Raw genomic sequence first — 27,321 nt, forward strand, 5'->3', positions numbered from 1 at the left:
ACAATCATGGAGCAGTTCAACCCCAGCCTCAGGAACTTCATTTCTATGGGGAAGACTTATGAAAAAGCCTTAGCAAGTAAGTGATGCCGCGTTGCCGAAGGGCTGTGAGCCCCATGCGGGGCTGCACGGTGCTCTTAAATCATTAAAATTAAGTTAAAGCTCTATTTAAAAGTATCATTTACATGTTCCAAGTTGCAGAGGAAGATAACGCACGCCCTCCCCCCCATCAAATTGTTGGCAGCAGCTCTTCGCTGAGCCCACAGGGTCCCACTGGGGGCTATTAGAGGAGCGTGGCCTTAACTGGGTGAACTGTGGATTGATGGAAACCAAAACCAAACAGTTCTGACGTGGTGACTCTGTGCTGCCCGGGTCCTGTCCAGCCCGGTTCTGTCACAGCTTCGTGCGGAGGATGCTTGCTTTGCCTCTGCTCGCTTCAGGAGCTGCACAGCATGTCTCCTGGATTTTATTTTTTTAATTGGATTGCTGAAGATGCCTTTAAGGGCGGAGGCTGTCATGATCTTAAGTCGGTAGAAAAAATACTTCAGTCTCATCGTCTTAAACGGTGGTGTTTGAAGTGCGACCTCTGGGAAGGATCTGCGCATTCCTGCTCTGTGCATTCCTGCTCTGCGTGTGCCTGGAGCACTCCTTATCTCCCCCAGGCCAGGCGGGGCTGCTGCATGCCTGCGAGGGGTCCCACAGCCCCCCCCCACTGCTTCCCAGAGGGTGTCAGGCATTAATGGTGCGGGAGGTGCCCATGGCACAGGGCAAGGACCTGGGGTGCTCACAGACCCTCGCGTGCTGCAGCATTGACATGAGAGGTGATGACCCTCTGGCACAACAGGAGGACAGCTTGGGTATTAGGAACAATTTCTTCTCCCCAAGAGCGGTCGGGCGCTGGCACAGGCTGCCCAGGGAGTGGGGAAGTCACTGTCCCAGGGGATGTTCCAGAGCCATGAGGAAGTGGCACTTGGGGACTGTCATTTTTCTCACACCTCTGCCCCAAGATCTTCCTGCAAGCTTGATACATGTCCTCAGTTGTTGTTTGTTTGGGATCCTGGAGCCGGTGGGATGCCCGAAGGCATCGCCTCGCTCGGTGGATGCGCTCTGGAAGAGGCTTCATTGCTGAGCTCGGTGGTGCTGAGCTGTACAGCGTGTTCCGTGATTAGAGGAAACCCCCTGCTTATCTGATTAAAGCCGAGCGTGGAGCTGGAATGTCAACAAACAGCACTGAGCTATAATGAAAGTCTGTGATATTCAATTATTCCGCAGCGCTTTTGCTGAGCGGCGCTGAGCTCTGGTGGTTACGCTGGAATGAAAACCACCGAGGTCCTGCACGTACCTTGCTTTCCCCTCCTGAGCAGCTCTGTAATCTTGCTGCTCCAGCTTTCTTCGTTCTCGGTGTGTTCCTTGCTCCTTCTGCTTGTTTGTTGTCTCGTCCCTCCCTGGGGGGGCTGAGCTCTTTGAAGTCAGAGCTCTTCTTGTTTTAGTGTCTAGCGCCTATTTGGTGCCGCACAAGTTATAACAGCCGTCAGCCAAGTCTGTAACCTGTGTCTTTTTTCTTTTTAATGCTTTTAGGTATGACATATGCAGCAAAAGGATACTTCGATGCTCTGGTGAAGATGGGGGAGTTGGCCAGTGAGAGCCAAGGGTCCAAGGAGCTGGGTAAGTCCCTGATCTGTGGCTCAATGGAGACCCAGCCTGGAGCAGGGCTGAGACCAGACCTGTGCTATTGCTGGGGATGAGGAGCTGGGCACTGAGCTGACCCTGCCTGATGTGAATAGCCCACGTGCCTCTGTAATTACTGCTAATGTTTCATTTAAAAAAAAAAAAAGAAATCCTGCTGATCTCAGGTTCAGGGTTTGGGGATGCTGTCAGCACCTGGTGTTTGCAAAGAGGAAGTGTTTGCTCAGAGCTGCTCTGCTCTCACGGCACTTGTCTTGCTTTAGAAATGAGGAAGGCACCGCTGCCCTGGGAGCTGGGGCAGTGCTGCTGGGCTGCGGCCCTCGGCAGGATGAGGCACATGCAAGGTGCAGTGCAGGTCAGTGCCCTGCCTGTGTCCTGCTGCAATGCTGGTGTTTGAGCTCAGGTCAGAGCTGCATCACAAGTCCTGATGCTCCGTGCCTGCATTCGCTCTTGCATTTACTCTTCAGGGAGCTGTTTTCCTTATGCTCATGCTTCCCCTCCTTGGGGTGCTGGGCTCTGCGCTCCCAGCTCGCTCTGCAGCTCTGTGGTCACGCTGGAAGTGGAAATAAGGGAGAGGCTCTGGGCTGTGCGGGTGGGAGCTGGGCCACAAACCCTCTGCCCGTGGGAGGGCTGTGCAGAGCTGCTCCCCACAGCCCCGTCCTGCCGCGCTGATCTCGCTGATGTTTATGGTGGCAGCTGCTCCACGCGGAAGAAAGTGGAGATAACATTTCTGGAGCTGATAACAGGATACCGCCCCATCCCAATGGGCTGAGAAATGCCTCAGATGGGGCTGTGCTGCCTGCAGCAGCCCGAGGTACTGCTCTTCCTGGGCACACCTTGAGCTTATCAGTGAGTGCTGATAGTGCCGGAAAGGAGCTGGGCCTGGGTTGTGTCACACGGCTGCATCGGGCAGGGAGCTGCTCCGAGGTGGCTGGGGGTGCTCGTGGGGCTGGCAGCCCCTCTGCTTCTGGCCTCTGAGGAAAAGGGTCTGAGATTTCTTCCTCTTTTCTCTTCTGAGCTTATTTTTTGGTGCTGTTTCTGAGCCAAGTCATCAATAGAACCTAGAAACAGTGCAGACCCAGTGCCTAAAAGTGGTGGAAAAAGGCCACCCGTGTCCCAAATCCACGCTGGCTCCGCACCCAACTCCATGCCTCAGCAGCACGTGCAGCTCAGAGGAGCTTAGCTCCTAAGCTGGGTGCTGGGAAACCACTCGGTGATCCTTGTCTGCAGACATGCTGGGTGTCTGGCGCGGGGTCCCGCTGCCTCGTGCTGTAATTGCACATCCCTCGGGTTGCAGCGATGCTGCACGCTCACCTTGCTGCGAGCATTCCGCCTCTCCCCACCAGACTGCTGCCCCCAGCTTAGCTCTGCGCTCCCCTCCTGCTTAGCGCTTCGCACGGCTTGCAAATTCTCCACCAGATTTCAGCGGCGGCGCGGAGACGGGATAATCTGGTGCGGCAACGGGAAGCCCAGCAGTAATGAAGCACCTGAGCTGTAATCGGCTCTGCGCTGGGTGCAGGCGTCGGGCGGGGTGGGCACGGCCCCACCAGCCCCACCACTGGGGTTTGGGGTGTTCAGAGTCTGATTTTCCTGTTTGCACCCAAGGCAGGGGTACGAGTTGCAGCTCCCAGCGTGCCCTGCCTCACGCTGCCCTGGGACAGGTGACCCGGGCTGGATTTTGCATCTCAAGGAGCTGAACCTGGTGTGTGGTCGGGGCCAGTCTGCTCCTGGCATTCCCATCAGCTGAGTCGCTGGGATGGATGTGGCCCACCTGCCTGGCTCGGGTCCTACCCAGCTCTGGGACTTGGAGGGTTGGACCCAAGCCCACAGTTCCTCCCAGGTGCTCACAGCTTGTCTGGGAGGTGGCTTTTGGGAGGGTGAGAAGGTGGAGTGAGTTAATGCTGTGCCTGATCAGGCAAGATTTGCTCTGGGCTCAATCTGGGACCTTTACAGAAGCCAGGTGTTGCTCAAAATGCAGCTTCTGGGGACGGGACTGGGTTGTGCTGGGGGCTGAATGCAGCTGAAGGAAACTCCTCCAGGGCCGGGGAAGGGCTGTTTTGGGGCTGCTTTTCTCCAAGGTCCCCTTGGCGGGTGCCCAAAGCTGCTTGGTGCCAGTGGGACACTGGGCTCTGAGAGCTGTGAAGGACCCGTGTGTGGCTTTCAAAATGTGGGTTGGTGCCAGGCCACTGTCCTGCAGGTGACCCATGCCTGAGGCGGGGCACAGAACCCAGCCCTGTCCCAAAGGCCTGAGCACTTTTGGGACACGGTGCCGTGGTCCCACCTAGCTCCCGGTGGCCTTGGCGTGGTTAGGAGGCTTTGTGCTGCGCTGAATCCCCGGGGGGAGATGTATTAATCCGTTAATTGGATTTGCAGCCGTTTCGGGTGGGGGTTTCCTGCAGCAGCGGAGATGCAGATAGCGATCCCGCAAATGCCGAAGGTCGGCATGCCAGCAGGGGCCCTGCTGGTGGGCCCTGAACCACCACGCACCCCGTGCTGCACGCAGCTGGGAACGTGCCCTGTGCTCAGTCTGGGGAAGCATTGGCTTTTTGTTTTTGGTTTTTTTTCTTTGTCTCCAAAAAAAAAAAAAAAAAAGAGGAAAGCTTTGCCAAGCTGGGCTGGAACAGAGGCTGGGAACAGAACTGATCATTGTAATGCTGATGAGCTGCTGATACAACATCAACAAATCCTGCATGATCCTTTCGGCTGTGATAAATAAATGGAACCTTTTTGAAGAGGAAATGCGGAGCTGATTGTTTCCCTGTACCCGTGTTCTTCCCCCGCCCCCTCCACCTCCCCGGTGCTTGCGTGAATCTCCTTCCATGTTGCTTTGCAGCTTCGTGTCAGAGCTGATAGGAAGTCAGATCCCAGAGCCTTCGTGTCTGATGAGGGCTCAGCCACGAAGTGCTCTTCTCAGGGACTCGAGGGCTTGTTTGGGGTTGTGCCATGCTGATCTGTTGGTTTCGGGGAGGAAATAGGATTGCAGAAGTCCTCAGCAGCACGCTTCTGTGTTGAATGTGGCTGAGCCCAACCCTGAGCAGTGCCATCTGAGTGTGGCCAGAGCTTTACTGGGCTGTGCATCGCAGGGCAGGGTACAGTGCATGAGGGAGAGGGTGGGACCTCACCCTGTGCACAAATTGGTGCTTTTCCTCCCAGAAAATAACTGGAGGAGCTTTCCTGTCCACCGCGTGGCTCAGGAGGCAGCTGCCCAAGCAACCTGCCCTGTTACTGTCTGCTGCTTTCTCTCGTTAATGAGCTAATGCTCCTTCTTGCCTGCTTGGCTGCTTCCCTTCTCAATGCTGTCGCTTCTCCTGCTCCCCTTATCCAAGCAGAGGGGGAAGCTGGGTGCAGTGGGGAAGAGCAGCAGAGCTTGGCCCTGTGCTCTTTGGGTTTTATCCTCTTGAGCTCTGCATTCGGGAACCTCCGGTGCTGGGGGCGAATGGGGCCGTGTGCTCGTGGTGTGGGAGATCGATGCCCAGCACCGGTGCTCCTGTGCAGCTTTGTGTTTTTTGATATTTTATTACAAATGGCCCTTCTCTATCTGAAGGAGACAGAGCCGCGGGCTCAGGAGCAGCCGGTTCCCGCAGCTCTGCCTTCTGCCGGGCAGCTGGCTCTGCGCGTGGTGCCCGATCGCAATCTGAGTGATGTGGAACAACCTGTTTCTCCGTTGCTCGCTGGGTGTGGTGGGGAAGGGCCCACAATGGCCCCTATAGTTCTCCCAGCATGATACTGTGAGTCACGCCGACGCAAATAGCAGCTCCCTCGGCTCCCCAGCCCTCCCGCCCCTGTGTGCCTCCCTGCAGAGCAGGCACGGCCCTGGCACTGCCCTCCTGCCCACCCCGTGGCTCTTTGTTTCTGACCTCGGCTTTCACGCTTTGCCTTCGTTTCCTGGCTTAGAGCATGTGTGTTTTGGCACGGGCTGAGGACGGTGCTCGCCCTCTATCTAATTCCCAATGTGACCCACGCTGTTTGCAGCAGCGATGGCTGCGTGTGTGGGTTCCAAGCAGCCCCTGCACGGTGCCAGCAGCGTGGGAGGGAGCTGGGGGGAGCCCCCCCCACCAGCACCGTGCACCACCCGTGCTGTCGGTCCTATCCTCAGCTGGGGCGTGCAATATTTTGGCTTCCCAAGCGCCGTGATGTCTCTGAGTCACATTTTAACTTCTCCCCTTGCTGCCGAGCGGTGTCAGTCCGGGTGGTTCCAGGGTGAGATGTTAATGCCTAACGAGGTCTGCAGCCTTCTCGCACTGCGTAGCGTGAGGCTGTCGGGGTGCTGGAGGCGTGTGTGTGATTTCACGTGGTGCTATAGCCGCACTTTAGGGACTTCAGCTTCAATCCGCTGCCCTGTGCGGGCTCCCAGCTCCGGAGGCTGCTATGGGAAACCCAGAGCGGATTCCTTAGGGCTCCCAGCACGGGAGGAACCTCGGAGGAAGCCGCAGTGACCTGATGCTGGGCGGGCAGCCTGCAGCCTTCCTGTGCTGTGTTCTCCCCACACAGACATGCCAGGGCTGCTCCTCGGTGTCCCCACGGTGTCACGCTCAGCAGCACCCAAGCTGGAGAAGCAGCAGTGCTGACCCCATTGGAGCACATGCGTGCAGGGCAGTGGGACATGCGGCGCAGGGGACGGCTGTGCCCTGCCCGGTTTGATGTGGAACAGCATCCAGCCGGGGCTGAAACTCCACACGCTCGCTGTGATAACAGCCAGAGGGGATGGCGGAGGAGAAAGTATCAGCAGAGATGGCTATCAGTGTCCTGGGAGGTGCTCCACCAACTCCCTGCTGCTGGGAGCCGGGTGGGGAGCGCAGGGGTAGAGCCGCACGGTGCCGGTCTGGGACGTCGTGTGTTATTTCTGAGCATCCCGTCCCTTCCCTGCGTGCATTCCCTGCACAGCAGTGCTGGCAGAGCCCTGGCCTGGCCCCTTCTGCTGTTGGGCTTGGTCTGATGGGGCTCTGCTTGGGTCAGATGGGAAGGGAGAGAGCACCCTGCGAGCTTTGGAAATATAGGAAAGCCACCCTTGTGTCTATGTACTCCTGGAGAAAAAGGAATCTCAGCCGAGCTACAGCATTACGTCACTTTTCTTGCCCTCCTGGTAGTGGGAATTTGTGCACTTCCTATGATTGAGCAGTCTCAGCCCAACCGGAGAGCAATTTCCTGCAGTCTTGTCGGGGTAACCTTTGGCCCAGGCCTTCCCATTCATGCGTGGAGCTATTCAGCGCCGATGTGCAGAGCTACTACAGCTGCTCTGGCTCCGCCTCAGCGCTGTGGGCTGCTCGGCTTTGCTTTACTCAGCACCTTGCAAAGCAGCCGTAAAAGTTAACGGCGTGGCTCTAGCTGTGAAGAGCTGGACTCTCAGTTCCCTGGTGTGGGAGCAGGGCTGGCTGGTCACCTTGCTTTGTGCACTACTGCTCTGCTCCCTTCCCTGTGCCACCCCGTGCCTGTCCCAGCGCCCTCAGCCCTCTGAGATTTTCCCCCTTTCAAAGCCCAGGGGCTGGCGCCCGCCCAGAACAAAGGGGTCAGATTTTAATGTTTGCGGAGTTTTGAGACATGCTGTGCGAGTGCAAAGTACGAATTGCTTCAGCCGTGAGCTAAGGCACGTTGTGCCACAGTGTTCCTAATTGCTTGGTGCTGGAGCGCAGCCCGTGTGCTCAATCCCGTGGGGCTGGGAGCAGAGTGACCCAGTGCAGGCTGGGGCTGATGGTGCCGTGGGTCTGAGCCTGGCACGGCTCCTGCAACGCGGCTCTGTGGGGCTGCCTGGCTCCGGCTGTGGCGTGGCTTTGGGGCAGGATGTGGCCCTTCCTGTCTGGGGAAAGCCGAGCAGGAACGAGACTTGAAGGCCTTGTATTGGAAAATAAGAATTGAAGGAAGAGTGGAAGCGGAGCTGGGATCCCTCTGTTGGGACAGCCCTTCCCCTGCAGCCTGGCTGCTCTGTTCTGTGGTGTGCTCACAGCCCTGTGCATGCTGTGGTTCAGCCACCAAAGCTGAACAAACCCCTCCCTGCTGTCAGAGTGCCCCCAGCTCCATGCCTGAAGCCCCCTCCCCTTGCCTTGTTGTTCCAGGAGACGTGCTCTTCCAGATGGCTGAAGTCCACAGGCAGATCCAGAACCAGCTGGAGGAAATGGTGAGCACACGTTGGTGCTGTGGTGCTCGACCTGGGTGGTGGGAACCCCCCTGAGCCCCCAAATCTGATCTCTGCAGTTGGCAAGTGCTCGGCTGGGGCACCCAGCCCCACACAGGCCTGCTGGTGCCTGGGGTTTGCTCATAGCAAAGCCAAGCTGCTGGCATTGCGACCGGGTCCCTCTCCAAGCACCTGTCCATCCTTTGCTGCTGGCAGCATCCCCTTCTCCTGCTCAGCCCCAGCCCCGCTGCCCTCCTGCTGTCAGCTCTGTGCACCCCCAGTTCCCGTCACAGGGGTTCTGGGCAGTGCTCGGTGGTGCTCCGGGTGGCAGAGCTCAGAGCCCGCGTTTGCTCTCTTCCTGCAGCTGAAGTCCTTCCACAACGAGCTCCTGACGCAGCTGGAGCAGAAGGTGGAGCTGGACTCACGCTACCTGAGCGTAAGTGTCCCAATTCAGCCCCTGGCCGTGTCCCCGGGCCATCAGATGTGTCACCACTCGGAATGTGGTCTCCCAACCCCTCTTTGCTCCCAGGGCTGGAGGTTCCCCATATCCCCCCTCGGGCTGCTCTGAGCTTTCCCCTCTCACCCCCAGGCTGCATTGAAGAAATACCAAACAGAGCAAAGGAACAAGGGCGACTCGCTCGACAAGTGCCAGGCTGAGCTGAAGAAGCTGCGGAAGAAGAGCCAAGGAAGCAAAAACCCCCAGAAGTACTCGGACAAGGAGCTGCAGGTAGGAGCGGGGTGGGGGGAGGGCAGCACCCCTGTGCCCGTCGCCCTCCCAGCTGTGTGCTGGTGCTGGCCAGGGAGGCACTGGGATGATGCTGTACCCAAGCTGAGCCTGCGCTGGTGCCGTGCAGGAGGTGTGCTGGTGACTAACCCCGCTGGATTTGTTGGTTGTTTTTTTTCTTTTCCCCCTCCTCCTTAATGAATGAACCCGAAAAGATCATTAGTTTCTGTTGTGCCAGATCCATCTCCCTCTGGATGGTGTTTTGCTTAAATATTTTCGGTGCCTTCTGACGGGCGGCCCTTCCCCCAGCCTGCCCGGTGGCGAGCGCGTGCGGGAGGAGGCTGGCGAGTGAATCACGGCTGCGTGACTGCGGCGTGGGCTGCTCGGTGCTGATGGGGCTGTGCCTGCACCGCTCAGGGCTGGGGGCTCAGAGCCCCTTTGCACAGCTTTGGCAGCTGGGCTGCTGAGCATCCCTGGGTGCATCGCAGGGCATGGTGAGGGGCTGCGGTGCGGTGTTGTAATGCACCCGTGGCACAAATTGCTCTGTGGGCTTCGATTTGAGTTGCTCTCGGAGCCGTCTCAGCTTTAACAAGAGATTGGTGCATCTCTCTGCAGAGCTGCTCTGGCTGCAAGTGTTGCAGCACCGAGCTGTCCTCATCGGGGAAAGGGGAAGCTTAGCCCCAAAGCTGGGAATCACACGCTGCTGTCTCTAAGAGAATAGATGTGATGTTGGGACCAGATTTTGTTGCAGCTGATAGCTGATGGGCTGATAGCACAGCCATAAGATCATCCCTGCCAAAGGTGATCTAAGCACCGCTGGGGCTGTGCACAGGAATGCAGTAAATAACGAGCAGATAGCTGGGAAAGTGACGTTGTTAATTGCACTAAAATCCAGGAGATTGGTTGTTCTCTCGGTAGCATGAATCAGGATAATCACCAAAGGAGAAAACAACATTTCAGCAGCCACCCAGGCTGAGTGCAGCCCCTGTGCCGAGCTGAAGTGCTCTGAGCTGAGCTCATTTCGTTTGCAGCCTCCCAGCTCCCGTGTCTGTACCAAGCTGCTTGTGCACGGTTAATTGGAGCATCTTCAGGAGGTGTTGCTGCAGTGTGACTGAGGTGTTCCGCGTGCAGGCTGGCACTTCCCTGAAAGCTGAGCAGCTGAAACAGCTTTGGAGTGCTGGTGTCTTTGCAATCTGTTGCTCCCGATCGCTGCTGAGAGCGGACCTGTTGAGCAGCCAGGCAGCTCTGTGGGAGGGGAACGCGTGGCATCAGCACCTGGAGAGGGGTGTCCTCACCTGCGGGAGCTGCTGGCAGGGATGGGCAGTGCTGCTGGGGCCACCTGGCTCCTGCGGGGTCCCCAGGGTTGCTGTGTTGCTGGGATTCCCACCATGCACTGGAGGAAGGAAGGAACCCACTGCAGCTAGGAGGAGCAGCGATGGTTTGGTGCTCCTGCCACGAAGCAGCAGCAATAGGGGTAGCTCTGATAGCACATCGTCTGTGGGCAAAGAGAAAAACAGGATCAGGCTTTCATTCCCTTAATCTTTCAGCAGTGAGTATTTAGGGAGTGCTTATCTCGGCAAAAAAAGCCTTATGATGGCTTTTAAGCTTAAAGAGCAGTGAAACTGCTCGACTGCTGGCTTTGTTCCCCAGTCTCAGATCAGAGTCCTCCCTCGAAGCTGGAGGAGCTGCTCGTGTCACACTGGGGGTTCTCACTCCATAAAACCTTTCTCTGGGCAGTGAGGATGGGTTGGAGTTCGGGTGATGGTTTGGTCGTGTCATGGGAAAGCTGCTGCTGGCAGATGCATCCCGGTACCTCCATAACTCATCCCATTCAATAAAGCAATAAAATCATACTCTTTCTTTGAAGACTCATCCACTTAACTCACTGTAGCACTCAGCAGCCAGGAATCCGATGCTCTGTCATCATCTCTGCGCTTAATGCTGCGGGAAGCAAATTGCTGCTATCTGCCTCCTCCCTGCTTGCAAGGCGACCGCAGTTCATCCCACAGCACCAGCTTGGTCAGAGCCTGCTGGGACAGCCCGGGGTTGTCTCCCCCGTGCCTCTTCAGTGCAGGTTTCCCCATGTGGAAGGCAGAAATCAGGGTGGCTGTTGCACACCCGTCGTTTTGGGGTTGCAGAGCCGGGGCTTGCTCGGTGCTGCGGCGTGCACAGCAGTGCACGGTGGGAGCTCGGCTGCTGCGTGGGTGTTGCGGGGTCTGGTGGGCGAGGAGGGGCTTTGCAGGATGGGAGAGCAGTGTGGCTTTCCATAAAGACTCACTCACGTCGCTCATAGCAGCTCAGAGCGCAGTTCGGCTGCTGCAGGGATGCTGTGGTGCAGGGCTGTGTGGCTGTAGGTGACAATGATGCCGGTGTTTGATTTCTGGTGAATCAGTCTGGAGCTGCTGCACGTGGCGAAGGGAGGTTTGGGCCGCGGTGAGCTGGCCGCTGCCTCAATCTCCCCTCCCTGTTCTGTGGTTGCTGAGGTTTTAGGGTTTCAGGCCTCCATTAAATGAGCCAGCAGCAGTGTGGGCTCGCTCTGTCCATCCATCCATCCATCCGTGCTGTGAGCAGCCGGACTTCTCCACAAGGCTGAGTTGGAGGTGGCTGTGGTTGGTGCGGGGCCGGCCCCGCTGCTGTCCCCGTGTGCTCCCGTGGGAGCGGGGTAAGCATTAAACACCGCTGTGCCAAATAGCCCGGGGGTTTTTAGGAACTTTTGTAATTGAAACCTCGTTTTCTATTCCCACCGGGAGAAGTAATTTTAGCGATGGGTCAAGAAGCATGGGCCGATGGGGAACTTGCACAACCAGGTTACGAGGGCTGATGTGAAAGTCAAACAGGGAGGAATTATGTAAAAGCTGCGGGGCTGCAGGTACCTCACCCCTGGTTTCCTCGTGCTTTGAGCCCGGTGGTGCTGTGTCCAAATGCAGTGTCACAGCCAGGGGCTGGGGCTGTGCTCGGTGCTGGGCTGTCACATCCATCCCTGCTGCCCGAGTGCCGCTTCCTGGGGCTGTTCCTGCAACTCCCACAGCAGCTGCTGCAAATAAGCTCAACCGAGTGGATTGATTTCGATAAAGAAATGAAGGCTTCAGCCTCTCTTTCCCTGGCTGAGATGCCTCACGGCCCTTTTGGAAGGCAGAACTCAGCCCAGGCAACGCACATCTCGGCACCAGGTCCCGACATGGAGTGGTTGCTCTGAGCTGTCCCCAGGTTGAGGGGACGTTTTGCGTGGCCGGGGGCTGGCTGTGGGAAGCACTGCGCTGCAGGAGCGTGTTCCTGCACAGAGCTGTGTACGTGGTGTTACATAAAGTGTACAGGAATAGTAAAAGGATGAGGCGCTGCCCTGCAGAACAGCTGTGAGATGGCGGTGTAAGGGGAAGGCAGCGCGTTTCGGTGATGGGGAGCGGGCGGCTGCTGGGCTCTGGTGGCAGGAGCTGCTGGGCACGGCTCACCTGGGGGGACCACGGATGATGGGATGGGGATGGGGGTGGGGGTGGGATACACCAGGTGCCTGCTTGCCGAGGTGGGATGCTTCTTGCAGGGCTCCGTGGAGGGGATATGGAGGCTTTGGGATGCGGCTCAGGCACCAGCTCCTCTGGGGTTGGATGCAGGGTGTACCCCTTGGCAGGGCTGGTTCCCAAAATCTGCTCAGGAGGCGGAAAGTTTAGCATAAAAAACCCAAGGCAAGGAGTGTAACTCCCATGCAAGGAGCAGCTTCTGGAGATGAGGAGACCCTTTCCCAGGAGCTGAGGGGCTGAGCATCCCCAGGGCTGCTGGCCTCACCTCTGACCCCATGCTGTGCTGTAGGCTTTGAGCTGCTCTTCCTTGAGACTATTTGACAGCTTAGAAGCTCTTCCGTAGTTAATCAGACTAACTTCTTTCTTATTTTATCCCATTACTTTCTAATTATTCTCCCTCGTGGTTCCTTAAATAGATCCCCTCTCCTGACAGTGGTCACTCTTCCCACACGGTGCCTCCTGCCCCATCAGCCCGGCACACCGGCTTCCTCAGCCCCATCTCCCAGTGCTGCTGGTTCGATCTCACCTTGTCCCAGACAGGAGCTCGGTTTTGGGGACAGCACAAGGACACAGTCCCCTCCCTGCTCTGCGTCTGGCTCAAGGTTGTGGCCGTGCCCGTGATGGCCCTCTGGTGACATGCACAGTGCTCCCTGTGTTTGGTCCCCCCCTTGTCCACACGGGTCCTCTTCTCACCCATTTTGCTGTGCTGGCAGATGTACCCGATTGCTGATAAGGATCTGTCACGGGTGTTTCTGCAGCAGAGCTCGGTGCCGTGGTGATTAGCATTGCCCTTGGCTTACATCCTTAACTAGTTCTTGTGTTCCTGGGTAGAACAGTTTGAACTGATTTATTTTTTGTCAGTACGCCTGTGTTGTTACTAAGGACTTCAGTGAAGTTCAGTAATGATGCCATGCCGCTGCTCCACCTGTGCTAGCTGGGCTGCTCTGGGGTAATTCAGAGAGGCCTTCTGAATGGAGCATCCCTGGTGCTGCTGGGTGGTCCTGTGCCCTGCTCCACATCACTGCGCTGGGCACAGGGGAGGTGCCACCGTGGGGCGCAGAGTGCCCACAAGCAGCAGCCGTGTCCCCACCCCACCCCGCGGGGCTGCCACCTGCAAGCACCCCGGGACAGGCTCCAGCCCCGCCGCGTGCCGCCGAGCTAATTGGGTCAGCGGCTCCGGTGACAGCGAGGTGATGCGCTCAGGAGCGGGGGAAGGGGGGGTTATCTGAGGCTTCTCCAACCTAGAAACCCAGAAAAGCTTCCTGGAGCCGCCGGAGGCGCCTGCGCTGGGCTCCGGCACCGCGAGCACTGACCGAGTGGGTGCCCCCGTGGAGACGGGGGGGTGGGGGAGGGTGTGGTGCTTTCCCTTGTGAGATGAGATTTTTGTTTAGGTGATGCTTTAAATGAGAATTCGAAGCTCTGTCCAGTGGGACGTTGTGGTGACGGTGTCCATGGGGACCGGGTTGTTGTGTCACCCCCGGTGGGACAGGGCGCGTTGGTACCGCTGCCATTGGAGCAAAGCCCACGTGGGAGCTGGCCGGCGGGTGAGGCGGTGCTCGCCCTTTTGTGGTGTAATCCCGTGTGCAAAGCAGGGCTGTGAACAAACCCGTGGCACGGCGTGCTTATCTCCACCAAGCGCACAAAGCAGCGAGAGCACTAAATTTAGAGCGCCGGCTCTCCGCTTGCAGATCGACGTGTTCTAACTGGTCGCAGCCGTTAAGGCAAGCAAGCCCTTCGTTAGCGAAGTAATTAAAAGTAGAGCTGCAAAACAAGATTGGAACCAGGGATGTAAATAAGGCTTTGCACGTTGTAGTCATGGTTAAAACTGGAAGTCTCCCATTGCTGGGAGCTTACCTGCCTGGCTGGCAGCATGCTGTGTGCCCCTCCTGGTCTCCTCCTCCCCCAAGCAGCCTATTTCATACATTGAACTGCTGAGCTGAAGGTGCCAAGCTCTGTGCTTGCTGCTGCGTCCCTGCTGTCTCAGGTTCCTTCTGGAATCCCTGGGCTGGAGCATCCCTGCTGCCAGGTGCACGCCTCTGGGCTCTGTCCCCAGGGCTGGCACCAATGAGGGGGTGGAGGGCATTGTGTTCTGCACGCCTCTGCCCTGTGCCCACGCAGGAGCTGCTGCTGCTCCTGCTCTGCCTGTGCTACCCCCAGGCTGTGCCTGCCTCCGTGTCCCTGGTCCAGCTCTCCCTGCAGCTTCACTTGGGGGATGTGCAAACACCTGCAGCACTGCAGTTCCTATGTCCAGATTTTCTGATCTGGGAGAAAGAAGTTTCTCCGAGGAGTGATGCTTGTGGCTGCAGGTGGGGTATTTACCCATTCTTCAGCCGTGGTGGTGCTGTGGGGCTGCCCCACAGCAGCCAGGTGCCAGCCTCCTGCAGGGCCCCCCTTGTTTGGGTGCTGCGTGGGGCGGCGGGGACTCCAGCTCTGCCCTGAGCCCTCTTTGATGTCTGAGACATCACTTAATCTCGCTGCTTTGTTGAGGTTTGCTCCATTTTGTGTGTCTGCTAATAAATACTGTAGCATGCTAAAAATAAACATTCAACATGAAGAAAGCAGCAAAGCTGCTTTGGGCCCTGAATTTCCAGTTCAATTCCCATCTCGGGGAGGCTCCTGGAGCAGGTTCAGCAGTGCCCGGGCTGCTCAAGGCTTTCTGGTGCCGCTGTCCTGGGAGGAGGCAGTGGCAGCCACTCGATGCAGGACGTGTCCTGGTGCTGTGGGTGTGCGATGCTCCTCATGGGGCTTGGTGCTGGCTGCTCATCGCAGAGGAGCCGGGCACAAAGTGAGGGCTGGGGGTGGGAAGGGGCTGGTTTAGGAGATGGGGACATCTCACGGGCACTGATGGACACGGTCACCATGCTGCTCTGAAGCTCTGTGCCACGCTTGCACCGCATGGATCTGCTCCGTGTGCTGTTTTCTGCTCCACACCAAACGTGCCCTGCTCCTGCTGGCAGAGCGCGCGCGGGCGCAGCCAAGCTGGCAGAAGCCATGTAGGTGGAGCAGGAGCCGTGCCAGCAGCAGAGCCTCCTTCTGCTGCGTCTGCAGCATCCCTGCCCGGTGCTGGCTGGGGCCCTGCTGGGGCCGGCGTCGAGGAATGGCTGCTTGCAGCAGAAAGCCCGGTGCCGGAGGGCGATGCTGTGTGCACACTCCTATGGGCTGTGCACCCCGTGCAGGCTATTTTAGGCTGTGCCACCCAGCAGCGCTGCCCCAGCCCCACGCGTTCTGTGTGCATTGCTGTCCCGGGGGTGCAGGAGATGAGCGGGGGCTGCTGCCAGCACTGGGGTGGGGGAGGGTCCGGGCAGCCTCCAGTGCCCGTTTGGTGAGAGGGCGGCTGCACGGTACAGCTCAGCCCGCGCGCTGAGTCAGCAGCTCTGCGTGGGGGGGGTTCTGATGAATACGGGTGGGTTGGAGGGGACGTGCAGGCACATGTGTATGTGTCCTGTGCTGAGGAGCCCCTTGGGGGCGTCCCCCGAGCTGGCTCTGCCACTACTCCCACCCATGAGCATCTCCCTTGCTAACAGGTGTGGGTGCTCGTGGGGCACAACGGGCATCACGGTCACCTCTCTGCTCCTCCTTCCCCTCCAGTACATCGAGGCCATCAGCAACAAGCAAGGTGAGCTGGAGAACTACGTCTCCGATGGCTATAAGATGGCTCTGACCGAGGAGAGGCGACGGTTCTGCTTCCTGGTGGAGAAGCAGTGCGCCGTGGCCAAGAGCGCGATCACCTACCATGCTAAGGTGAGCCAGGGGATGCCATGTGTCTGGGGGGCTCCCAGCAGCAGCGGGGAGCAGGCTGAGATGGTGCAAGCCGCGGGTTGTGCAGAGCCCTGCGGTTGGGAGCAGCAGGTGCTTGGAGGGCAGGGATGCAGTGGTGCTGCAGGAAGGCATGTTCAAGGCTCCCATGGGTGGCCCTTGGCCAGGAAGGGTTCGGGGCACAGTCACCCCAGTGAGGGTCCTGTTGCTGTTTGCCTTCTCCTGATGCAGTTTCACCTGCACAGGGGAGATAGTGGATGTGCAGGGCTGAGTTCACCTGCATGCATTGTGTCCACCACGTGCCTGGTCAGTGTGGTTTGGGGGCTCCTCCAGGTGCTCATGCATTGGCTCCTCCTGATTCATAAAAGCAGAAGAAATGCAAAGCGGTGCTGTTCCTGCTCTGATTGGAGCAGAGTTCCTGCAGAGCTGCCAGAGGGCTCCTTCCCACCCACATCCCCCCTTGTCCATAGCAAAGGAAGGAATTTAACCCAGTAGCACCTGTTCCAGCCCCCTGCCCGCTTCCGAGCCTCCATCCCCTGGTTACAGGGGCTGGGGGCCATCCGCTGGGCTGCACAGGGCTGGAGCAGAGCCCATACTCATGGTGTGTGCACACAGCTCCCAGCAGCCTCTTTCTCCTCTCCTGCATGTTCCCCGCCACCCCCCAGCACTCGTGGCACCCATCTGTCACCGCCGCGCTTGGCACCAGGGAACAACGGGAAGAGTTGGGCTTAGTCAGCGCCATCCTCGTGCTGCGCTATGGGGCTGAATCAATCGCCAACATATGCTTGCTTCAAAGGGGAAAAATCCCCCCCTAGGATGGGTGGTGGCACCTGCAGCGCAGCTGTGGCCATGGCACGGTGATGCTCCTGCCCTTGCTGCAGTTTTGCAGGGAGAGGGGCTGAGCGAGTGGGCGGTAGTGCAGCGTGGGCACCGACCAGGCCCTGTGCGTGGGCTGCAAACACTGCGTGGCTGCAGTGCTTGGTGATGGGGTGGTGAGGTATGTGGTGGGAGGGAGGAAACCTTCAGGGGCTTCTGCACTGGGTTTGGGAGGTTTTTGTTGGTGCGTGCGTTGAGTTGTGTTCCCATGAGAGCACCTGCAGGAGCGCAGTGCCACTCTTTGCAGCTTGGCTCTGCTCTGGGTGTGCTGTGTGTGTGTGGTTGGGGCTGAGCACTGTTTGGCTGAGGAGTGACCTGGAGGGGAGTTTGGGACGTCTGGGGTCGTGTGATGGGATGCTCTCAGGAGCCATGGCTGTGTTAGCTGGCTGAGGTCAGCTCTGTCCCCTTGCTGCAGCCGGGAGCAGCATGCTGCCTGCAGGGGGTGGAGACTGCTGGGGTCAAGCAGCCCCAAACAGAAGCTCATCTCTCGGAGCCTGTGTCGCAGTGCACAGCACGAGTGTGATCCTCCTGTCTCCACGTGCAGCGAAGGTGTCACAGGCATCTGTCACATTAACGTGTCCCCGCTGCGGTCACTGCAGCTTGTGACGTTGGAGTGTCCCTGGGAATCCTGACCTGCAGTTCTATGGCAGTTTTACTTTGGGGGGAGTGGTGCATCCCTGCCACCTGCATGAGCTGTGTGCCAGGAGAGGGGCTGCGAGAGACGTTCCCTTTCCCTTCCCTCTTTTAAGTCCTTGTCACTCCTTCCTGGCTTTGCTGCCAGCAGAGCCTGGAAGCAGTGGGTCCCCAGGTCTTCCCTTGCTCATGCCGTGCTCAGAGGAGCCCATCAGTTGTGCTGTGCCCACAGACAGCCCTTTCTTGCCAGAGCCTCCGCAGGGCTGGGCGCTGCCCGTCTCCGTGCCCTCATGCTGCATTCCCTCCTTGCAGGGGAAGGAGATGCTGACACAGAAGCTCCCGCTGTGGCAGCAGTCGTGCGCCGATCCAAACAAGATCCCGGACCGTGCCATCCAGCTGATGCAGCAGATGGCTGCCAGCAGCAATGGCACCATCATGCCCAGCCCTCTGTCTACATCCAAGTCCAACCTCATCATCTCTGACCCCATTCCTGGTGCCAAACCTCTCCCTGTTCCCCCGGAGCTGGCACCTTTTGTCGGAGTAAGTATCCTGGTGGTGGAAGTTGTCCTGCCCTTCCGAGCAAAGCTGGAGGGATGAGCCCAGGCCAGCGTCACCGTTGTCCTCAGCAAGTTGCCTTTGTCACATGTGGGCGCATGGGGTTGGACAACCCAGGGCTGCGGCTCTGGGGGGCTCGGGTGGGCAGTGGGCAGCTGGGGGTTGCGCTCACCTGGCCCTGGGGCTGGGACTGGCAAGGTGGGACCAGGGCACCCCACAAAGGTGCATGGAGGAACTTTGCATGATGGAAGCATCCTTAGGGAAGAGTCTCCTGCCCAGTGCTGGGGGCTGAGGCACCCTGCAAAGGTGCATGGAGTGACCTTGCATGGTGGAATTGCTCTCAGAAAAGATGGCCCAATGCTGAGGGCCAAGGTGTGTTGCAAAGGTGCATGGAGCAACCTTGCATGATAGAAGTGCCCTTAGAGAAGAGTCTCCTGCCCAATGCTGGGTGTGCAAACTGAGCAGTAGAACTCAGGAGGGGTTTGGTGGGTCCAAGGCAGCTTGCAGTAGTGTGTCAGGAGGAAGCTGAACCCCACGGGCATTGCCTGCCCATCCCCAGAGCTCGCTAGGTGCCCTAATGGAGCCGTCCCCATCTTCCCCTCCCTCCCCTCCTCTCTCCGTAGCGCATGCAGGAGGCCATGCCGGCGGTGAACGGAGTCTCGGGCCCAGACAGTGACGATTACAACCACTGGTCTGAGGTGAAGCCAGCACAGCCCAAATCTTTATCTCCTCCCCAGCCTCAGAAGCAGCTGAGCGACTCTTACTCGAACACACTTCCCGTTCGCAAAAACGTGACCCCGAAAAACAGCTACGCCTCAGGTGAGGCTTCCTGGTGCCTGGCGGCAGAGTGGTGCCGTCCATGCTGTGAGAGATGGTGTTAGGAAACAAGCAGAGCCAATTTCTGAGCCCACAGATGGGATTTCCAGGAAGAAAATGTTGAGGAATGGGAAGGAGGACACACTGGGAGGCTGCTCCTTTGTGGCTGTTGGGTGGTGCCAAGAACAGGGGCTGCATCCTGCCTGGGCTTCTGTGCGTCTGCATGGTGCTGAAGGATAAGGGTGCTGCTGCCCCAGGCAGTGGGGTTGGGACAAAACCCTCCAATGTGTTAGGGGAAGAGGAGATATTTGGGAAAGAGTCAGCTGGGGCACTTGGTGCCCATGAGACCCCAAGACACTGTAGGACACTTGGGTGCCAAAGGTGAAGGTGGGCACAGAGGATGCTGCAGGGTGGTGGGTGATGCGCACAGAGCCTGGGGAGCGGACGGCTGCTGTGCAGAGAGGTGTCGGGGGGGTGAACCAGACACAAGGGCTTTATTGGGGCAGAATAAAGGAGCTGGAGCCCTGAGTGCTGATGAGGTGAAGGACTGGGCCCTTGTTGTCCTTCTCTCCTGCCAGCTGAAAACAAGACGCTGCCGCGCTCCAGCTCCATGGCCGCAGGGCTCGAGAGGAATGGCAGGACGAGGGTGCAGGCCATTTTCTCTCATGCTGCTGGGGATAACAGCACCCTCCTGAGCTTCAAGGAGGGAGACCTCATCACGCTGCTGGTGCCGGAGGCCAGGGACGGGTGGCACTACGGAGAGAGCGAGAAAACAAAACTGTGAGTGCTGCTGCCCTCAGGGCTGGCTCCAGGGTCCTCGGTTCAGCCTCTTCCATCTCCTCCATCAGTACCCATCAGCTGATGCCCTGCCTTTGTCTTGCAGGAGGGGCTGGTTTCCTTTCTCCTACACACGTGTCCTTGACAACGATGGCAGCGAGCGGGTCCATGCAAGGTAGGAGCGCTGTGTGTCAACACATCTGGGGGCTTTGCAGGGCGTGGACCCCGTGCTTCCCCCAAGGGCAGAGTTGATGCCTTGGGATGAGGACTTTCTGCTTGCCCCTAGACAAAAGACATGGCTCTGGGGTAACTGCAGGCATGGAGCAGAATGGAGTTGGTATCACTCAGCCCTTTGTGAAGTCCCCATGTGACAGTGCGCATGAATGCCAAGGAATGTCCTTTTTGTTTGGGACACCAAAGAACATCCTTTGGTGCTGTGGAGAGCAGCATTTGGTGCTGGTGGCACAGAACTGTATTGCAGCTCCATGCCCCCTGGGGCGTTGTGGAGTTCAGCTGGTTCCAGTACCTTGTTTGGGGTGATGGGAATGAGGACAGTGGGTGTGGATGGGGACAGAAGACATTGCAGGAGGGATGCACCGCAGAGGGCTCCACGCACCTTGTCCTTCTCCCGGTGCTGTGTGCTGCTGGCTGCTGCTGACAGTCCCCCTGTTCCCACCCAGCCTGCAACAGGGGAAGAGCAGCAGCACGGGCAACCTGCTCGACAAAGACGACATCGCCATCCCACCGCCCGACTACGGCATGTCCCCACAAGCCTTCCCATCGCAGAACGTCAACACCTTCAAGCAGAGGCCGTACAGCGTGGCCGTGCCCGCCTTCTCCCAGGTGAGCCGTGGTGCCATCACCACTGGTGGGGCATTGCTGAACTCGGGGGGATGTTTTAAAATGGGAGATGTTTGAGCGAGCCCCAGAGCTTTGGTCTCTGCTGGAGCAGTGTCCCACCTGTGTTTTTAAAGCAGAAAGAACCGCGTTGACGTGTGCTCTTGGTGTTAGCGTGGTGCAAACCACGTGCCGGTGACCGGGAGCTCCTCTCCAACAGGGTGTGTTCATTGTTTATAGGACTACCTTATGCCCTATGGTTGTGCAATTAAAGACTATTCCAGTGGCCTCTGCCAACCACCACCCGCCCACTACAAGCCTTACACTAGGTCGACAGCTGTAAGTCCGAGCGCACGCAATGTTGCCATTGGGACCTGCAGTTGCCTGGTTTTGTCTGGCTGCCCTCGTGCCTGGTCCAGCCCCAGCCCCTTCCAAGCATCTCTCCTGACTGAGAAGGGGACAGAGAAGAGGGGAAGCAATAGGAGAGAAGGGGATGAGGAGGGCAGGCCAGCTTGGCTCTCCTGGGCACAGCAGGCAGGACACGAGGGGCCATGGCACAAAGCGGCACTGTGAGCCCCCAATGGACAACACTTGCCGACTTCATGGCAGCCTCCCACCAGAAATGAGCCGCTCACTGGGAGCGTTTTCTCTTGGCTGTGGTGGCTGCAGGGGCACAGGTGCTGCTGGACACTGGTGGCTGTCCCTGGAATGCTGGGGGCTGCGGGGACCCTGGGACATTGGCCAGTTCCAGTGCCGCCCTGCAAACCACCACTGAGAGCTGAAGGAGAAAATGGTCGCAAACCCCGTGCGGTTTCTGGTGGGAGTTAATGCAGCACAAACCCCTTCCACAGAGCATTTCACTGATGTACCTCAGACTTCTGACCCCTTTCCAAGTGTCTCGCATTCTCGAAAGTCTGGGGCTGGGGAGAGCAAGCCAGGCTTGGCTCTCACTTCCCCTTGTCCAGACCAAGTCCTGTTCCAAAGAGAATGGTGCAACTCTACCCCTGCTGTCTGAAGCCATCTCCATCCCGTCCCTTCCATCTCCAAATGCATCGGCTCTTGCCCAAGCGTCCCCGGGTGCCGATGCACTTTGGTCAGTCCTTGTGACCCTCCAGTGGCCACGGAAGGGGTACAGCCCATGTCTCACTGTGCTTCCTCTCCTCCTCCTCTAGGGTCTTGATGACTACGGGACGAGGTCTGTGAGCAGGTAAGCCTTCACCTTCCCATCGCCTTACATAAAAGTGAATTGTTGGTGCGCACTCCGGGTGAAGCCATGGCACGGTGTCCCTGGGGATGGGGGGGGGGGGCTGTGCCTAGAGGCCTGGCATTTGGCCATATAGAGATCTTGGAGCAGAATGGGACCCGGTGTGTCTCACGGAGGGCAGGTCCCAGGGCCAGCCCCAGCTGCACCCAACCTCACACCCCGTGGGGCCGGTGCCTCTCCAAGGAGCCCCGTGTCTCTGCAGCCGTCTCTTGGGCTGAGCTCTTGGGGTGCCCCCGCTCCCTTCTCCCCCTGCAAGAGCCCCATCCCCGGGTGCTGGGGAGCCCTGTCCCCGGTCAAAGCCATGCACAGTCCTTGGGATAAACACGCGGGTGATGAGTGAAGCGGCACTGGGGCAGCCTCCTCTGCTTTGTTCTGCAGCGGCAGCAGCAGTCTGGTATCAACGGTGTGAGGACACCGGGCTCGCGGCGGCACTGTGCTGCTTGGAAGAGCGCTCTGCTTCTCTCTCCTCCTCCTTTTTTTTTTTTTTTTTTTTTATTTTTCTCCCCCCCTTCTTCTTCTCTTTCTCCACTTTGGGATTTTAAACTCTCTCGTGATCTTCAAGGAAACCATGGTGCTTCTCCGCCCCTCCCTGCTGTTCACAGTGCCCTTGTTTCTGACGCCTTTTTTCAGAGCAGAAACTGCCGATCGGTCTGTGCTCGCTTTGAAGCAGCCTGGATGCAGTTTACACTTTTAGTGGGACCCAGTTTTTGTACTACTTTGTGAATGTTAGAGATGCACTATCCCTCCTCTGGGGCTTTACACGAGCCGCGGACGCGGGCAGGATGCCCCAGGACGGACCCAATATGCATGGCCTGGTGTACGTACTGTTACCGAGCACCCGCTGGGCTGCGGGGCGGAACGGCTCCTGCGCCCCGAATCCACTTCCACCCTGCTATGGGGTGAAGTGGATGGGGCCGAGCTCCCGGCGCCGGAGTGGCTGCTGCTCCGCTGGGCTCCAGGGCGGCCCCGCAGGTCCCCCTTCGTTGTTTTATAAATATATATATATATATTTTTTGTAGCAAGGTATCGTTACCTCACCTTCGTGCTGGGGGCCAAGGGGCTGGGCACGGTCCGTCCCAGCGCTACGGAGCTGGCCACGCTTTCTTTTTTTCGGATGTGATTTTTAAGACCTCTCACGTGCCCGTTGACCAGGACAAGGCTGGCGAACCGTGCAGCCACGCGGACCAGGTTTAGTTTTATACACTAGGAGCAGACAGTGGTGAGACCCTCCTGCAGCGGTGTCACAATTTTGCTATAGATTTTTAACCCAGGGTTATGTCACGCTGAATGACTGAAGGTAGAGGGGAGACGACCGCCCTAGCAGAACTTGTATGGAGACTGTAAAGTGCTGACATCTTTTTTTTTTTCTTTTTTTTTTTTTTAAAAAAAAAAAAAAAAAAAAAAAAAAAAACAAAAGCCAGAGAGAACCGTGCCCTGTATCGAGTTATTGTTTGAATAAAATTTTATTTATTGCATTGAGCTGGGCCTCGGTGTCTTTTTCGGCTGCCGTGCTGTGCGCTGCCATCACCGCCCGCATTGCCGTGCCTTTTTGTTTTTTTGTCATTGCCATTCTCCATCCCTCCATGCCAAGGGCCATCCCCATCCCATCGGTGCCGTGTGCCCGCACTCAGTGTGCAGCTTGGACCGGTTTCTGTTGAAGCAGCTTTGCTGAGCTAAGGGGTTAAAGCTGTTTAACCCTGTTCTCTGCTCCGTGCCCCATCTCCGCTCCCTTCAGCGCTGCGTGCCAGTGGGGTGCCCCACGCCCACTGCCCGGCTCCCAGCGAGGCTGTGGGGGCTGCACTGGTCTGGGGGGGTGGGAAGGAAGCAGCCCCCTCCCTTCCTCTCCCGCCCGCTCCTCCCCGCAGGTCGGCTTCACTCACGGCCATGTGCTTCCTTCCCCTCCTCGCAGGGTGCGCTGCCGGACTCACCGCTCAATCAATCCCACTTTTCCTCCTTCTTCTTTTCTTTCATTTATTTTTTCCTCCTGCTTCCTCCAACCCAGAGCTGCCTCCACCCGGTTCTTCTTGTTAACCACCGCCGTTTGTTCCCACCAAGGCATGCCGGTGTCCTCCAACCTGCCTTCTCTTTCCCTTGCAGCCCCGATGTTGAAGTGGCCAGGTTTTGAGATGCCCCCTGCCCGTAGTTAGTAAGTTGACGGTCTCTCTGCGTTGCCCCTGTCTGTGCTGGGTGCTGACGCTGGGCAGACGGTGCCTCCGCTCTCCCTCCTGCACCAGCGCTGCGTGGGCCCTCGGTCACCGCTTGTCCCCATCCCGGTGGCGGGTCCCTGCACCCAGCCCCGCTGCTCAGCTCCGCACATGGCTGCTGTGCTGTGGGCACTGCTGCTGTTGCGCTTCTGCAGTGGGGTCCCAGCTTCTCACCCGCTGCTGCTGCCCGCCCTGCTCTGACCCCGTAACCAACCCCTTTGGTTGTAGGTCACCGGTGGGACCTGGACCCTGCAGAGCTGTCCCAGGGGCAGAGCCAACGTGTGGTCACTAATGACATTTTTTGAGCAGCTTCTCTTGCTTGTAGACGTTGGTGCCAACCCCCGGCTGGCTCTGGGGCTGTGTCTTGGAGCTGCCCCCCCCCTCCCCAGCTCGGGATGGAGCTCTGTGTGCCCCACTCTGTTTCTGCTGTGGTGCAGAGCTGTGGGTTCCAACCCCAATGGTTCTTCCCTGCCAGAACCAAAGCAGTTAAATAATAGCCCCTGGTGACTCATCAAAGCAGCCTTTTCTGTTCTTTCAGTCTCAAGGATCTATTTTGGCATCCTAGGGGGAAAACTGATCTAAGCATCTGCATTAATTAGGTGGGAAATTAATTACCCTATTTTTAAGCATAAAGCCATTTATCTTTTGAGGAAAGGAAAAACACGCTTCTAAAGGTGAGGCACTGCAATGGGCAGCACCTGGTGGACTCCACCCCCTCCCTGTCCCACTGCTGATGCTGTGGGTGCTGCTGTGGGTGGAGGCAGCTGATGGCACAGCTGATAATGTGGCTGCTCCTAATGCCGGTTACCCCGTGTCCGTGCTAATGGTTTGCTCTTGGGCTGTGCCAGCTGTGGGAAAGGGCACGGGACCCCGGCAGGGTGCCTCAACCGCATGCAGATGCCGTAGCATTAAGGTGAGGGGTTGTGCAGCTGCTGGGGAGGGCTGGGGGCTGCAAGCAGAGCTGGGCCGTGCGTGCACGCAGGAGGTGGTGCCAGGGGCTGTGCAGGGCACATGCGTGCCGCCGTGGTGGCAGATGCTGTGTGCAGCAACCCGCCTGCCAGGGAAAACGCTCTGCGAGTGTGGGCGGCTGCAGGATGGTGCTGGGCATGCCGGAGGAGCCCATCCTCTCCCCGCTTTCTGCCTCCTGGACATTTTGCTGCTTCCACGTGCGCCCTGCTCTTGTCCCAGCACGTCCCATGGCAGCGGGTGCAGGGAGCCGTGCGCTGCGCAGCCACCCCTGCAGCACCCGCTGCCCTCAGGACTCTCCTCCTGGGAGGTGCCAGAGCAGCTTCTGCGCACCCCGCACCCGCCCCCTATTTTTTTTTTTTTCCCTTTGGAAGAGCTCCACTTTAGGCCTGCTGAAAAGCAAGGTAGGAGAAAACTCCCCGTGGACCATACCTTGCACTCACGGGTGTGCTGGGCCAGCTGCGGCCATCGGAGCCTCACCCCCCGCAGCCAGAGCTGGCCGGGTCTCACCACGTCGTCGTCCCATCTCCCTGCACCCGCACGCCCCGAGCCTCTGCTAAACTCTGCCCTCCTCTCTCCCTGCAGAAACCCCTTTGCCAACGTCCAGCTGAAACCGACCGTGACCAACGACCGCTCGGCGCCGCTCATCAGCTGATGCCGGCAGCGCTGCCGCCGCGTGGCACTGCCGCCGCCTCGTCACCCAGAGCATGGCTGCCTCCCAGAGCCGCCTTTTTAGGCAGAGTTTATTTAATCCTGCTGCTTTGAAAAGCCAAAGCCTAAAGCTAGTGCCCTGATTTCCTCTATTCTCTAGATCCAGCTCGCTCCTCTCAGGGGTGGGGGTCAGACGGCTGCCAAACAGCCTGACCCCCTCCCCCCCCCCCTCCCCCAAATATAGCACATCCCGTGCTCCCAGCTCATGCCCTGTAGCCAGGTTTGCTTCTAGGAGTGGCAGCAGCTTGCAGTGGGAGGGAGGACAGCACAGGGGACACCCTGCTCCCATGGGCTGCAGTGGCGATGGGCAGGCAGGAGAGCCCTAGTCCCCCCCCCCCAAGCAAAGACCTGCCGGTGCTGGTGCTGCAGCCATGGGTTGAGGCCGGCCTCTGCTCCCAGAGCTGCTGCAGTGCCATGGCTGTGTACATAGTGGGATGTTACGGTACTGCTGTAGGATATAAGCTAAGAAATAATCGAGGAGGGGAGGGCTCCACGGATGCGTGCCGCGGGGTAGCCAGCACTGGTGTGCTCCTACCCAGGCTCAGCCCCAGAGCCCTCCTGCTTTGCTGCTTCTCTTCCACTATTCCTAGGGCTGCATGAGATTGAAATATATACGCACATATACTCGCACCCCCTGCCCTGCCTAAGGGGAAGGGGTTTTCTGAGCAGGATCCGCATCTTTGCTGCGGGATGCAGCTGGCACCGGCGGGGCACGGCTGGGAGCACTGCCCCGAGGTTCTGCCTTTCCCATTCTATTCGTCGTGTTGCACTTTTTTTAATTGCTTGAGCGCAGAGGACCGCCTGGGTTGCTGTGACTATAGGTTCAGCCCAGGTGGCAGAGAGCTGGCCACGTTGGTCGCTGCCGGTGGGGTTCTGCTATGGAAGGGCTTTCCAGATAGAGCCAGCTGCTGGCACTGCTGTGCCCCCTCCCATGGCTCGTGAAGGTGCCCTGCAGGAGAGCATCCCCACCCGGGACTGAAGCGATGCCGGCTGCCCCCCCGGGCACATTTCACTTCTGGACACATCTCTGCTTCCTCTGTGGGGCTGGAGCAGCACCATCCTGCCCCTCCAGAGCCCTTGCTCCAGCTGCTGTCCTCTGGCACCGCTGCGTCGTGCATGGGAAGCCACCACCAGGTCCCTAAGCGCCGTCCATCCTGTCAGCACCCCAACATGCAGCGTGGGGGCTGTGCCCTGCCCCCTGTCCTGCACCCCGAGGGTGGTGGCAGCTGTGCCAACCCCAGGTCTCACCATGCGGTGCCAAACCTTGTGCCATGCGCTGACAGCCACCGTGCTGTGCCTCAGAGCAACAAGAGCCAGGGGGCAGTGATGCAGCGTAGCCTTCCCCTGCCCCTCGGGGCCTTTGAGAGAGCTGGGGGGGGCTCACAGCCGGGGTGGGGGTGTCAGGATGGGGTGTGCCTTGTCCCCAGCCCCATGTCATCCTCTTCCAGCCCCACACAAGGAGCAGCTGCCCTTGGGGCTTCACTGCCCCTCCTGCCTTGGTGGCCACCTGCAAGATGTAACCTGAAAGTTTTGTTTTTGTTTTTGTTTTTTTTTTTTTAAATGAGAGGAAAAACAAAATAATAATAATTTATGAGCAATAAAATTTACCTCCCCACCACCGGGCACCCCGCGTTTTCCTTTGAGCTGGCGGAGCCCCCGCAGCGGCGATGGAGCAGAGCTCTCCCATGCAACACTGGTTCCAAATCACAGCAGCCCCATGGCCACGGCGGTGCCAGGGAATGAGGCGGGCAGGGAACGGCGTACCATATTTTAAAAACTTTATTATCGGCCCGATGATGTCTGACACACATGCTGGGAGCTGTATGGAAATCAGCACTGATAAAAAATACAGCAGTAATGACCCGTATTGATAAAATATACAATGTCAGAGGAGC

The 27,321-nt window shown here is 58.4% G+C and overlaps 1 protein-coding gene across 6 annotated transcripts; it reads left to right on the forward strand.

Moving 5' to 3' along the window:
* Positions 1–25,763, forward strand: BAIAP2 (BAI1 associated protein 2; the record flags this gene model as incomplete). 6 transcript variants are annotated; one of them, XM_021414704.1, is given in 14 exon segments in its annotated part: positions 1–76; positions 1,576–1,662; positions 7,734–7,795; positions 8,157–8,228; positions 8,382–8,519; positions 15,620–15,772; positions 17,609–17,836; positions 18,475–18,670; positions 19,246–19,447; positions 19,551–19,619; positions 20,125–20,287; positions 21,454–21,488; positions 23,643–23,691; positions 25,301–25,763. In XM_021414704.1, coding segments are annotated over 13 exon segments (1,509 nt in total), but the record flags the coding sequence as incomplete, so codon positions are not given.

Source organism: Numida meleagris, chromosome 17, assembly GCF_002078875.1.
Source record: "Numida meleagris isolate 19003 breed g44 Domestic line chromosome 17, NumMel1.0, whole genome shotgun sequence".
Classification (NCBI taxonomy): domain Eukaryota; kingdom Metazoa; phylum Chordata; class Aves; order Galliformes; family Numididae; genus Numida; species Numida meleagris.